Raw genomic sequence first — 15,883 nt, 5'->3', positions numbered from 1 at the left:
ATAGTCTGATCATTCCAATAATTCCTTGATCATTGTATATATGATACTGATTTCAATCCTCACGCCACTTATTTCTTCACTAGTCTTCATCAGGAACCATAGAGACCAAACGTTTAACCAGTAAAATATATAAAACATCAAAATAAAAAAGGACAGGTTTTTAAATAGTATAATGGACATATTAGGCTTACACGCAGTGATGGGCAACTTTTTATCGGCTTTTTTTAATACAAAAATATGAATAGTCCCAAGTTTTTCGCTTTATAAAACATATACTTTCTTTAATTGCTCCAAATATACTTAAATAAAGTTATCTGTGGATTAATGGCTATCAATACACTGCATAAGTGCAATTAACCTGGCATTCTAGCCGGCTATATGGTATAAGTTCGTGATTTTTTCATTGGATATCTGGGTTTTTTTTTTCTTTCTTCAAATCAAATGTTTCTATGATCTTCAGAACTGTAACACTTTTGTATATGGATTTTTTTTTTTATTTCCCAATAGACATTTGAAATCATTTATCGAAATTAGGTCTATTATTCAAAAATTGAAAATGTATATTTTGAACTTTTAAACGCATTTTTGTTAATGAATAAAATCATTAGGGACATTTTTATGGCGTAAATGCATGCACAAATGAATACATTGTATTACTAGACTTTGGATAAGAGGCATTAAAAACAAACTTTTTTTCAGTCATAACCGTTTCTGTCCAGATATTCATTAAAAATACATTTAACATCGTCACGTATTAAACTTATATTACCCAATTAAAAGTAACATTTCCCGTAAATAGCTTTATAGATTCATAAGTTACTTTCGTCCTATAGCAGTATTCTTGATTCAGGTTACTAATTTCAATCATTTTTGTTTTCTCTTTATAAGTCTGTATCTATGTTTCACAATAAGATAACATTCCTTTTAGGGCACGGTAATAAAGTCCTGTTGTGGCCTAGAAACAATTACATGCAATGTGAAATATTGACGATTTTTTGGCAATCGAGAGGCTGCAATGATAAACTTGTGTAAGAACATTGACGCCCAATGATCATAAGCATTTAAAAAATTTGGCTTTGAGCTTTCCTATTGAAGGAAAATTCACAAGAGCGCTTCAGACACTGAATAGATGAATTGTTGTTTTCACTGCTTGTTGGGTTTTTATCACTGGGTCGATGCCACTGCTGGTGGCTGGTGAACTCTCAGTTCTCCAAGGGGTTCATCATAAATAAATTAAGGTTGTTACTTCTCAATTGTTCGTATACTTTCTTCGCTTTCGAATATTTGGCAATTCACATTGGTAGATTAATCTATAAAATATGTTTTAGCTAGAATTGGACTTTATTTGAAATCTCAGTAACCGTGAGTGCATCTTGTATGCATAAATCAATACTTTGTGCCGAGGAGCAAACTGAAGCACACCTCCGGGTGTGGGATTTTCTCGCTTTGTTGGCCCATTGGTGACCTTCGGTTGTTTTCTGCTGTTTGATCGGGTTGTTGTCTCTTTCACACATTCCCCATTTTCATTTTCAATTTTATTTTTTAGTACCAGTATGGTGAGTCAACCCGATTTTTAATTTTTTAAAGAGTTTATTTGAATGTGGGGCTGTTGTACCATTTCACCCACTTTTTTTTTAATTATTTTTCGTGTGGGGGGATAGAGCGCTAATAAACCTGTGTAACTAAGCAACGTTAACCATATGCCTTTTATAATTTATAAGAGGTTTTTGTTTTAATCATTTTAAAAGCCGTGTGCTGAACTGTAGTTGTTTAATAGTCATTTATCATTTAGTCTTTTGATGACGTGTTGTTTCGTTGGCAAAAACGATATTTTTACAAAATTTTACAGCAAGTTGCATAATCTTTTTTTTTTTTTTTTTTTTTAGATTGGACTCATTTTCATTTATTCTACGCAATTCCGTAGGACTTATATTCAATCAGATTTTCATCTTGAACAAATTATCAAGTATGATCAAGCTAACCGTGAAAAGGAACTTTATTTTCATTCACACAACACTGTATTGCTGTATACATGGAAACAGTGTACATATATCGTTATTTCATTTTCCAATACTTGATATTCTATTCTCTAAACTGGAATTGGTATACATTTACGCTACGCTCGATGGAAAAAGTGTAGTAGTCAAACGAGAACCTGTTTACTCTATATATACTATGTAGCTACTGATAGTACCAGAGGTAATTGTCCTCCCGATTTTCATAGAAAATACTTTTCCTCTTTTACTTTTTTTCGTCGTTTTCTTTTTTAAGTTTTCCTTATGTCTGTTTTTAGAGTTAAGCTTTTATAAATTCACTTTTTTTATTTGTATTTTTGTTGTAATTTGCTTTTCATTTTGTATTGCTTTTCGTCGCTTTTTTCCCCTCTTTATCAAGTTTTACTTTTCACGGTCTGCTTTAATAGATTCCAGCTTTTGTAGTCCTTTTTTAAATAAACAAATTTATTTATTTTTTTGTTGGCAGTATTTAGTTTTCCTTTTGTCTGTTTTTAGAGTCCTGCTTTTATGAATTTACTTTATTTGTTTTATGTTGTAATTTTACTTTTCCTTTTTTATTGTTTTTCGTCTCTTTTTTTTCAATTTGTATAAGTTTAGCTTTTGTCTGTTTTTTGAACTTTTATAAATTCACCCTTTTATTTTGTTTATGATTTTAATTTCTTTCCTTTTTTTATTGCTTTTTACGCTTGTTTTCCTTTTATTATGTTTTCGTTTGGTTTGTTTTTATATACAGTCCAGCTTTTGTAAATTCACCAATTTTTATATATTTTTTTGTTGTAATTTAATTCTCCTTATGTATTGATTTTCATTTTCCTCCCTTTTATTTGGTTTCCTTTTGTCTTTTTTTTTAAAGGTTCTAGTGAAATGGTGTGTTATTTATTTGGTAACGGTATCGTATTCAGTATATCACCAGAGACATATTTTACATGTATTATATGTCTCTTGTATACCATTATATATTACTGTACTATACTGTGTTTTTGTTAATTAATTATTGTAACGGCTTTAAATACGACAATCACTCATTTGTACCAGAGAAGCAAAAACTAAGACCATTTGAACCAAATGATGAAATAAACCAAAAACCATGAAACCATATAGAAACCTCACGCAACTGAAATGTGAGAGTCCTCATTCAGATTTGAAGTTTATATGTGAACACAGGACATCTTATTGATTTCCAGAACCAACGAACAACATGTGAACGATTCCATGTCAATGAAATCATTTTTAAAAAAAAATGTCTTAAGTATAGATACATGTTCACTTGTAACATACTACAATTTTGGTAAATTATTTCAATTCTTAATCATCCTTGAAATATTTTTGAATATTTTTAAACAGTTGTTCTTAAAGCTTCCAATCTTTTTTAATGATCCTATGTATCTACACTCTAGACAATTTTCAGTATAATTTAAAATACATAAAATGAAAATACTGTGAAAATACCATTTATTAACATTACAGCGAATTTTCTCGCCATCTATGCTATTTTACAATATATTATATTTACATATAAAACTTTCAACAAAAATAATCAACATTTAGCACATAAAAAATAAATATTAAACAATATAAATACGCGAACAAAGTTCTTGCAAAGATTTACCTTGAGTTCTGAGACAGTTTGATAAACACACACGATAAGTTATAATGTTATTGTCCTATTATGTTGCTTGCAGCCGTAATTGTCCTGGATATTGCGGTGCACAGTAAGGATTCTGCTGTAATGATGAATAGTTCGGCAAATTGTTAGTAAAACTACTTGTTAATGCATTGTTCGATGGTGGTACGGAATGAACGTTTGTACCAGACAGATAACCTCCTCCTAGAGAACCTGTCAGAGAGGAACCAAATGAAGATCCAAAAGAATTGGTGATGTTACCGGTATTGTAGTAAGATGAGTAAGCGGACGTTGATGGAGCATTCCAAGCTTCAGATTTGGGCGGAAGTCCATACTGCTGTGTTTGATGAAGGCCCTGTGGAAATGATGGCAATGCTGGCAATGGGTACGGTTTGTATCCCGATGGTGGTCCACCATACAGATTAAAATGTCCATATGAACTGACGTGTTGAATATGTGCCTGTTCTTCTTGTTGTTGTCTCTTTAGTTTAAATCGTTTGGCTCTTCTCAAAAAGCTCCCATTTCCAAACATGTCTCCACATCCGGGATGTAATGCCCAATAGTTTCCTTTACCAGGACGCCCTGGTGCTCGGGGAATTTTCAAAAAACAGTCATTCAAAGATAAATTATGACGGATAGAATTTTGCCATCTTTGTTGGTTTTCTTTGAAATACGGAAAACGGTTCATAATGAAGCTGTAAATTTCGTTCAAGGTCATCATTCCAGAAGTTGAACTTTCTATTGCCATGGTAATTAAAGCTATGTATGAATAAGGTGGTTTAACATCAGCAAATCGTCTCTTATGTTGCGACATGGTTGAAGTTCCGGAAAATTGTCCATTACTTTCATCATCCTCTTCATCAGAAGAATTTATTGGAGAAGAGTCATTCTTTTGTTGATAAATATCCTCGCTGCTTGTATCACAACTTCTGTCTGGAACTTCTGGTCGGGATGTTGAATGTAAGAAGCTGGAATCAGATAACATGCAAGCTGGATTTTCGTCGTTCATGTCGAATTTTCTATGTAGATTTTCCATAACCATTCTGCACTATAAAGTTTTACTGGTTGCACTTCCAAAACGTAACTTCAATATTTTTTCAAATGTTCAAATATGTTTGTTCAACTCAAATCACTGAATTATAACAATAATGTTGTTTGGATAAGTAAAACTTTCGCTACTGAAAAAATATTTAGAAGAAGTTGTTTTAAGCTCGTTGGACAGTGGTCAGCGTGATTTTGATTGGTCGACAAGGTCGTTTCTGACTTTTTACAATTTCAATTGACTTGTAGATATTCTTTTGAATTTTTTAATTACCTAATAATAGAGTTCATGAAGAGTAGCCAGTGGTCATTTGATTGACTAATTTAATACCGCCCCTTTCTACACAACAATTGTCATGACATGTAACGGGACTTAATCCGTCCGCGGGCTATTTTGTAGGTAGACCAAGTTTTCTTCAACTTTGAGTCACAGAGTTATTGTTCCAGTTTACTTTTTAATTTTATATTATTTTCTTTATAAACATTTATTTTGCTTATTTTTCATGAAACAAATAACATTGACATTAATCATTCATTAATCATACTGAACACATTCTGTATTTATTTATTTTGAAATGAACACGGGTAAACATTAAAACAAATTGAAAAATATTTGAATTACATGTAAAAATATTTCATGATTGTTTATAAAATATTTGTTCGGTTAGAAACGATTTAAAATTCAATATTAACACTACAACTCATATTTTTAGAATACATTAATCATATATGTAAAAAAGATGTTGTAGGTTAGAAGTGCGCAATAATTCGTAATGCATTTTCCATACGGAACCACATGTGTTTCATATTTTATTTCTTGGACAATACGCAAACCAGGAAAAATGGAAGCAGTTCATTTTTCTAGAAATGCTAGAGATGTATAACAGTTCAAAAATAGGTATTGTCAGGTGGCAAAAATTAACTTAAAAAGCAGTTGAAAAAGATCATCTTTTTTCGCTATCTGAAAAGGAATTTTTTTATGACTCGACGTACATGAATTGAAAATGTACCCTGCACTTTGTACAATAATTTTTAAATTTTGTGTGATTTAAAGAAAAAACCTAGATGATTAGCTTTCGATTGAAATAATTCCATCCCCTTATTATTAAATCACAAGATTCTATTCTGAGTACCATCGATGGGAAAAAAGTTGCCAGTAAAAAAAATATTATTGCGCTCTTGTAAACTATATTATATGTCTCTGCATGGTAATACACATAGTGCTCTCAAACAAATGAATATTTTCTCTCCTTTTAATATTTAACATCAGGACCATACAGGGCCGTAACAACATTGAGGCAAATGAGGCAAATGCCTCATGTTAGAAATTAAAAAAAAAAAATGAAACAAAAGATTTTCTCCATATCAAATTGTTTTCACGGAAAGTGTCTTACAATTAGTAAGTTCTCTTCACTCTCTGGTGTCGCCCCTGCATGTTTTTCGTTATCCATGTTCCTGTTTTCCTTTTAGTTTTCAGAGTTGATGGTCCATTGTTTGTAATTCAGTGTCCCTGGTTTGTCTTTAGTTCATTTATTGTCTTACTTTATGACTATAGTCTGAGTGTTGATTTTCATTTGTAAACGTGTGGTTTTGCAATGTTGCATGTGCACCGATGTTCAGACATTGTGACCAGGGGCGTAGCTGAGTTGAAATAAAGTGCAAGCATATATCAAAATTTTTTGAACCATTTTATGATGAAAATGATAAATACCCTATCTGTTTCTTACTATACCATATTTCAAGAAACGATAGTAACATCCTAGTGGGTTTCGTAATTTGGAAACCCGGGAACAGATAAGACACAAAATGACAAGCAAAAACTTTCAACATTGAAAACTAACTACAGATGAAAAACACGGACCCCGAAAAAATGTGGCGACCTCCGGTGCTCCGAAGGTAAGCAGGTCCTGCTTCTTGCAAGACACCCGTGGTGTTTCTCACGAGGGTCATTTTAAAATCAAATGAGAGGTTTCTACGACAACGGTAGAAGGTCATTTGTAACACAGATACCCTAGGTGAATCAATAGTCTTTTGGACGAAATGACAATGGGAATACGAAATCGAACGGCTACTTTTAAGTCTTGACTTATAAGTAATGGAAATAAATCTAAGATGTTTTCAAGGTGATTTTATTGAGCCTGTATTGTAGTTGCAAGTACAGACACCGCCAGACACGATAATCCGGAAAGACTAAAGACTATCCGAAATTCAATTTCAGGATTTTTTTTTTTTTGAAAAACATGTGCAAGCAAATGATTTTTTGCGTAAAGGCAGCTACGCGCCTGGTGACAGAAAATATTTTAAGATCATACGATGCTACTGGACACACATAAAAAATGGTCCTTTCTGCGTGGATAACTGAAATTGATATCACAGAATACAAAGTAGGTTTTTTTTTGGTAAATAAAACTAGATAGCTGACATGGTAACAGTTTGAGTTAAAGTAAGGTCACCTTTGTCCCGGTATCTAATAATTTGAGAAAAAGCAACAATGTATTGCTATAGTGGACCGTTTACATCGAAGGGTTAAACTTGCATTAAGTCGTGTTGAGACCTAATCGGACACAATTTTAATGCATAGAAAAAATACAAATGATCAATGATCAAAGTTTTTGTTCCTGTTCTTCATCTTGATAGTTGCTGGAGGGTCTTCAACAATACTTTGAAAGAATCATTAATACCGTCAAGAAAGGTGAAGATGGTCCCTATTAAATGTGGACTTATAAGCAGTACTAGTACTTTTAAAAAGTTTAATACTGCACTGTCACTTTATTCAAATCTAGTCATAAAAAAAATTACCAAAGTCTAAGCACAAGACAATATCAATAATTATGAGAATTACGATTTTTTGCTTTATCCTACATATTGGTCATTTAATGTTGTCTCTAGAACCTAAAAGTCTTAAATTACAATGAATCTGTTTTTGCTTTGGGACCAGAATATTGTCGAAAAAAAGCTCTATATTCATAAGCCGTTTCAATTCAAGAAAGAGCCTGGGAAACGCTCAGAATGGACGATTTTGTTTTATTTTTCTCAGAGCTTCTGGGGGCCTTGAGGTGTCCCAGACCCTTCGCCAAAATTTTTTCGCCTCGCTACCCTCGGCAAATATATTTTGCCTCACTTTTAAAAGAGGCTAGTTATGGCCCTGCCATATATATGTTTCATCTTTCAAACCGTTACTGAAGTGTTTGATTCTGTTATATCGTGCAAACTTGAACTTTGGTTAAAACACCAACATAAACAAAAACAAAATGCAAGGACGATATTAGAGTAATATAGAGGACTGTTTATCAGAATCTGTCCAACATCTGGTAGTATGGTTTCTTGATGAAAAACTAGGAAGTTATATATATGCGACTCAAAGTATCGGTCTTTTACAATATAGGTACTTTTTATATAACACAAGCATGTGTATCGTCTGGAATATACATGTAATTATATGTGTGACTGGACTTTCAGCAATCTTCAGCTAACTAATTTATCGAATTGACTAAATGTAACGAATGCTAACCTTAAGGAAGTGAAATATAAAAAGACTTATATTATGTTTTTGTTTTCCTAATTTCCAAACTATTTTAAATCTGTAAGAAGAATTCAAGGATAAGTTTATGCACGTTTAGTTCGAAAACATCCCGCACTCAGAATATTTAATCGAATTTCAAATTCTTAAAGATAACAGTGGCTTCATAAAATGTTCCATCATTTTGTAAAAACAACATAGAAAGCACGCTCAAATTCAATACTAAAATTTGATAAAAATAAAATCTAATCTTGTCTAAGAATCAATTTAGTCATTGGTTCCAGATTTCACTCGATTTAATAATTTTACAGAAATAATGTATTTGACTTTTGTGCTTCAAAAATGCCTTTAAAGACTGTCAGACATTTATATATGATTTTATTAATAAAAAAAGTTTCGTCACCTTTCGAATTTTAACCTTGAATGAAACAAATACAGAGGAATTATAGCAAGTTATCCAATTTTTATCATTTACTTTCCAGGAAAAACAAGAACTGCTTGAAATATTACTTGGAAGAGGTTCCATCTGTAGCATTCATGCAACGATACTACTGAAGCCATGCAGACTGCTGTTGTTTATTTTCCTTTTTCCTGACTGTTTTGAAATAAAGTTCCAAAAAAATCATGGAAAATGTTTTTTGATAAGTCGTCTTTAGACTTTTCATAGCATTTTCATTCGAATCGGTAAACATCAAATATTTCAATAATCTTTTTTAAGTGTTTAATATTTTCTAAATCCAATTACTTTTTATGAGATCAAGATTAAAGATATTGTTTACATGGTAAACAATTTACTAAATAATGCAAATACAAAAAAGGTACTTCAGATTAATTACGATCAGTCGGATTAGAAAAAAAGTTAATTTGTATTATAAACTAACAAACAAATTGGATAGAGGATTATTGCGAGTAAATGTATATCTTAAGAGTTAAGTCCAACTTTTTACACATAGATGGAAGTCGGTTGCTTTTGGGTAACAGCTTATTTTAATGCCTCAAAGAGAAAAAAACTTAAAACCATAGATTTAAGAGATTTTTGTCTCTATACGAATTCCTAAACACACTTTTTTAACGCCGCTTTGAGAAGAGATAAGTTTTCCCTTAATTGTGTGGTAAATTGCTGTGATATTATGACTGAAACATATCATTTGTCAATTGCATTATTTTTTTTTTATTTTATTTTTTATAGAACTGTACAATATTAAATGTTTTATTTGCAATGCAATTAGGATATATGTCTTCATAAAGAATATCGAATATCAAGCCTTTTTACATTTAATCTGTTTACCTCTATGATTCCGAAAACAATTGTTGTATATACAGACGTAAATTGAACTATTCTACAGTAAAATCTTGATAAAATGAACCTGAAATGTGAACATCCCCTCTGAAAAATAATGAAATAAGAGGTACATGCCGTGCTTTTATTACTGTATAACAGTTATTTGTTTTGTTGGTAGATTAACAGTAGATATAAGAAGATGTGGTTTGAGTGCCAATGAGACAACTCTCCATACAAGTCACAAGTTGTAAAAGAAAAACCATTAATGGTCAAAGAACGGTCTTCACCAAGCATATTCTTGAACAAAAGTATTTCGTTGTCCATTTTCGCCTGTATATTGAAGCTCCGATGTTTGCTTTAAAAAAATGTGGTGCTAGTAGTACATGTATATGTTTATAAAATGTCCAAATATTTTGTGAAACCCACATGTCAAATCGTGTACAAAACCAAGAATTCTGCTAATTTTTGCGTTATTTGGTCTTTTGTGGAGAGTATCTCATTGGCAATCATACCACATCTTCATTTTAATATTAAGCAGTGTGTTTATAAACCTTACACGTATCATAATCAGTCTATCAAGGAGTCTTTAATCATAATAAAAAAAAGGTAGACGATATCTATTGACAACATCTTGCACTCAAATATAAATATTATTAGGTTTTGTACAAAATATGCATATTTGGAAATGAAAGTCAATTCCAAAAAAAAATGTTATGGAATTTCATGTTTATCTTTAGTTATTGTATCTTGGAACATACAAATAACATTAATTTCTTTTTGACTAAATTCAATTTCACCAACAAAACTTCATTATTTTAAAGTAAAAAAAGGTACAGTAAAACCTGTATAAACCGGCCGGCTACGGGACTATGAAAAAGGGCCGGTTTGGACAGTGAGCCGGTTTATTCAGGTTTCCGTTTTGACCGGAAGTTAATGACTTGTGACGTCCGACATTTTGCATGTAAAAGTTCTCTCTGATTGTAAATTATATCTGATATATTAAAATAATTTGACTTCGTTTTTCATTGATTGCATTTGCATCATAATGCTCGCGTTGTTTGGATTGTAAGACGAGAGTTTTGATTTACTCCCATGATCAATAATTTGAAATGTTGGAATGGCCGATTAAAAAGCCAGAATATTATCAAACGTAATTTCATCACTTTCGAAACGTTGTCGTACAGTGTACAATATCCATTGATTGTTGTCATCCGAGTGTTTTTCATTATCAAGGTCATTTGTTTAGGGGTTCACAACAGAGAACCCAGGATTTCGAAATCACGATGTCAATTTCTTACTCCGCAATTTTAATTTGTTTATCCAAGTTTAAACGTAGGTTCAATCCGAGATATATTCGGTGTGTCTTTTCGTTTAATTGACACGTTTATAATGTTTTAATATATAATACAGCTCACTACTGTACGATTGTAGGTTCACAGTTTGACACCTGAATAATTGATTATCACGAAAAGCCATATTGTATAAACAAATATGTTTTGATTGCATATCGATCATTGAAATTAATTAGACAAACCGGTTTTGACAGGTAATAATTAATGTAATTAAGAGTATTGGGACTTCATAATTAGACCGGAATTCGGAATACACAGGGTCCGGTTTGCAAAGGGTATTTTAACAAAGACTTTGAATGGAAAAATATGGGACTTTCTTTTTCGGCCGGAATGGACAGGAAACCGGTTTATTCAGGGTCCGGTTTAATCAGGTTTGACTGTACTGTTTTTATTTATTGTTTTCGACAATTGATTAAACAAACCGAATTATGTTATATCAAGCTTATAAACAATAACAGTAACGGTAAGTACGTATAAGTACAGTTATTCAAATAAATATGTTTTAATGTAAATAGCAAATATAAATAAGATGGATTATTATAATCGTTACACGTTGTTTTTTATAATCGCATCTTTACGTCTTAATAATAAAATGTAAATGAAAATCCTAAGAATAAAAATTTGATTGCAGACACCTTATGTGTTGTAAGAACACTGTCTTACGAAAAATGATATATTTATTATTTTGATATGTTTACCGACAAAGAAATATTTAATTTTAATTGGATTATTTCGTTTTAATCATTACAGACATAGCTAGACAAACGTGATATACTGATTTTCCCATGCCGCTTTAATTTAATTTTTGTTTCCAAATTAATCTTATATTGTTGAAAAAATAATTGCAGAACCAAGGAGATTTCGAATCTCCGAATTTTTTCGTATTTTCGAGTCTTCCAATAACAGGGAAGTAACTCGTGTATTGACACAGAAGAATTTCTAGAATGTCATGTCAGAATACATAGAAAAAAGAAATGTCATCAGCGATCAGCTGACATATCACACCTGTAATTATTACCTATTAGCCTGTCTTACATTGCACCTTTGTGTTTTTTAAGACACGTGGTAAAACTTGATAAAGCAATTACAGAAAACAAGAGAGCCTTGAGGGGCTACCTGAAAATGTCATTGACCGTGAAATTACTTTAATTGTAATTCTTAATTCAATATTAAGTCATATTATTTTGATGTTTATTTAGTGATGAGTTTACAAATTACAAGCTTAAACTGGAATTATGACATAAGTATTCTTCACTGTATTTTCACAACAATTTGATGTTTATTTTATACCACAGAAAATGTCAAAAAATCAAGACAGTAAAATGACAATTGTAGAAATACTGGTAACGATACAAACAATAGAAGAGAGAAATCAGAATCAAAACAAAACAAAACTTAATAAATACCCCATACAAAAGAAACCAATTACAAGCAAAAAAGAACTGACACCAAAAAAAGGAAAAAAATAAAAACGTGCAGGAAAAAGAAAATTACAATGGAAAAGTATGAAATGTTTTATTTTGTTGCGTATCATACTATATTAAATTTGTTTCTTGTTTCTGCAAATCACAGATGAAGTGTTTTGCTAAGGTACCAGTATTTAAAAATAGAAACACGCCCTTTAAAATTATCTTTTACAACCATCCGATGGTACCAGACAACACAGTAAAACGATATTATTCATGAATGTGTGAAGTATGTGAAATGCTTTCTTGATTTAGATACAAGTTACTGTAATGACAAGTTTTTGGTAATGTTTTATTTTTTTAGTTTGACTCTAAATTTATATCAAGAGGCATTCCTCTTTTACTTTGATGAGATTTTGAAAATATAAAATTGTTTTCAACGAATAAAGATGTAGTCCTCTGGCATTTGAATGAAGTCTGCGAATCTGTTCTTTTGGATTTAAGACTAAGTGTTAAAACTGAACAACACAATGTTAGTTTGGTCGAAATTTGTCACATTTATTTTAAGTTCTTTGAGATTTTAACAAAAGTCAGAAGTTAGGTGACATATTTTGGATATTTGCTAAAGGAATCTGACCATTGTCCGAGTCTCTGGACAAATAAAGAGACCATACTTGTTACACTATCAATGCTGAAAATATTTACATTATTAATCAGAGTAGAATCGCTAAATCACAGATTGAGTACAAATATTTGTTCAACTTTTGAAGAAACTAAATAGAAAAATTTCAATTAGTTAAATCTATGTATCAATTTGAATATATTGTTGTAACTGCTCGTTAAGGAGACGGGAGTGCTTGTTAATAATTTCATCTCTTCGGTTTCTGATCGTTCCCATGCCCAGGTGCGAGTTCCAAATGTGTATTTAAAATGACGAAGTTTTAAAAAATGGTCTTAAAATTTAAAAGTATGTTTGTTCAGTAAACATTGACATAATTTAAAACATCTGTGGCTTTATTGATTGTAATGCTGTTTTTGTATTTGGAGGAAATGCCTGTTTTTATGAATATCAAATACTTCCGCCTTAATGTACTTTGGTGTATACAAAAATATGTTGTTTTTATTATATTTGTGTAAGAAGAAGAAAAAATCATAAACAATGGAACTAATGGTCATCTTTTTTTTAAAGAAAAATAGCCTCATATACAATGATAAGTTTAAGTAGAAGACCCTCCCCCACAATGTTTCCTGACAAACAAAGATAACACTTAATCTTAAATTTTGTGCCATAAGTGGAGCAGGAGCTGTTTACCCCTTCCGCAGCACCTGATATCACCCTCGTGTTTTATTGGGTTTCGTGTTGCTCCGTCTAAGGAGTCCTATGTTGTGTTTTTGGATACTATTGTTTGTCTATGGTTCTTTTCAGTTTTAGCAATAGCGTTGCCAGTTTATTTTAATAACATGTTTGATATCTTTCACCACTCTTTTAATTGTTATGTCTTATAATTTTAAAGACTAGTAAAATTGATTCGCAAAAAATAATACAGGTGTCAACAGATTGTAGAGCCATGAATGTGTAGATGTATATAACAATAATATTTTATAGTTTGCTTTTAATTTACTGATAACAAAATCAATATTAATACCAATTAAAACAATATTCAAAGATCTAATTACAGTGATGATTTGGTAACCTTTTGGAATAAGTTTATTCAAAGGATCTACGAGATTAACAGGATCGTTTCTAAATTTCCGGGCCCGGTAAACAAAATCTCCTTAAAAACGAGGATGTATTATATGAATGTCTTCCTGTATCTTGGCATGGCAAAAGGTCATATTTTTCTCTTGTTTTTGACGTCTTTACACTATTACATATGATTTTTTATGTGTACTGATTGATAATTTTGTCTTATAGATGCATACTTTTATTGAATTTGTTATTGGCTTTGAACTAGCTGTCAGTAACTGCGAGTACTCTCAGGTCTGTCCTTAGTGTCTTTTTGCTGTAGGAATGTACAAGTACCCGGTCACGCCCACACTGTGTTTTTGTTATATGTATCCACTGTATCAATCATATGAGTAGAGCCTTTTCAACTGATTTTTATAGTTTGCTCTTATATTTTACTGTTACATCAATGTCACAGGTAAGGGGGGTTGGGCTCCCACTAACCTAGTTAAACCCGCCACATTATCCATGTGACTGTCCCAAGTCAGTAGTCTGTGGTTGAGCGGTTGTTGTTTGTTGCTGTTGATCACATGCGTTGTTTGTTTATTGTTATGTACAGTTTTTGCATTGTTCTGTTGCACCATTGTCCAAGGGAAGGGTGCCCACGAATTTCTTTAACCCCACCACATTCTGTATGTGCCTGTCCCAAATGAGGAGCCTGTTACTAAGTGTTTGTCGTTTGTTGCTGTGTTGCATAATTGTTTTTCGTTCATTATTTTGTACATAAATTAGGCCATTAGTTTTATCGTTTGAATTGTTTTAAATTCGTCATTTCGAGGTATTTTATAGCTGACTATGTGGTGATGGCCGTACGGTGATCTACAGTTGTTAATTTCTGTGTCATTTGGTCTCTTGTGAAGAGTTGTCTCATTTGTAATCATACAACATTTCTTTTTTTACATATATATTAACACTTTTAAAACGTTACAGCGTGAGTTCAGATAACATATTTCTGCATGCAAGAGTCCCTAGCTTGTTTGTTTGTTTTTTTGTTGTTTTTTTTTTTAAATTCTAAGTATATCACAATGGAAATTTGTGCTTTAATTTTGAAACACCTGTAGTTGTTGAACATCTCAGTCAAGAATTGAGAAATATAGATTATAATATGTATTTGAAATGATGGCGAAATACAAGAGCAAAATTGATCATTCCCTGAACTTCAGATATCAAGCGAAAACTGACCTGTGATGGATGCGTGTTTTTGATGTCTTCATAATACCCACTTTTAGGTATATAATGAGACTTATGTATAACTATACAAATGTGCTTTGAAGTTACTTTTAAACACGAATGTGCTTTGAAATGACCATTAAACTTTTAACTATAAAGAAAAATTTTGAAAGCGCAAATGTCCTATATATATATATATATTTTTTTTTAAGAAACTACCCCTTTACAACGGGGGCACTTGCAGGCAGGGTACCCACAAATGCGTCTAAGAGCATATACAATGAATAATGTACAGTTAAATAAAATACACATAGGACAATATAAAAGTTAGAAATTAATTCTCTTTTTAAAACAAGTCAACATTCATGTAAAACATAACAACATTATATATTAATATAAATTCTCAAAATTTAGAGATTTGATTGGGGACAGTACTCTTATTTTTGCCTTTTAAAAGGTCCCAGAAGCCTTTAACTTTATTGGAGAAGTTAACATATTTGTCAAGAAATTGTTTCAATTTCAGAGCGTTTTCCTTCTTTTTAATAGCTTCTTGAACTTTGACTTTCCTGAGTTTATAAGTATTAGTTAAAAGATTGCCCGTCTCGCTATTACAGTCACGGGTTTTGTCGTGCATTCTTTAGACGGTTACTTTCTTTTCTGCTTTTACTGTGCTTATCCAGTGACCTTTGGGGTATCATAATAGCAATGACCAAAACAGTTTACCAAATGGCAGTTAGATTTCTTCTC

General features: G+C 31.6%; 1 protein-coding gene across 1 annotated transcript; it reads right to left on the bottom strand.

Annotated features, from left to right (window-relative positions):
• Positions 1–3,450: 3,450 nt before the first annotated feature.
• On the bottom strand, positions 3,451–4,826 carry LOC143070869 (uncharacterized). Its single transcript, XM_076244983.1, has one exon. The coding sequence runs from the start codon at positions 4,679–4,681 to the stop codon at positions 3,683–3,685; it is 999 nt and encodes a 332-aa protein (XP_076101098.1). The 5' UTR covers positions 4,682–4,826; the 3' UTR covers positions 3,451–3,682.
• Between the last annotated feature and the right edge of the window lie 11,057 nt (positions 4,827–15,883).

The sequence above is a fragment of the Mytilus galloprovincialis genome, chromosome 4 (genome assembly GCF_965363235.1).
Source record: "Mytilus galloprovincialis chromosome 4, xbMytGall1.hap1.1, whole genome shotgun sequence".
Taxonomy (NCBI): domain Eukaryota; kingdom Metazoa; phylum Mollusca; class Bivalvia; order Mytilida; family Mytilidae; genus Mytilus; species Mytilus galloprovincialis.
This window is presented reverse-complemented; position numbering and strand designations above follow the sequence as displayed.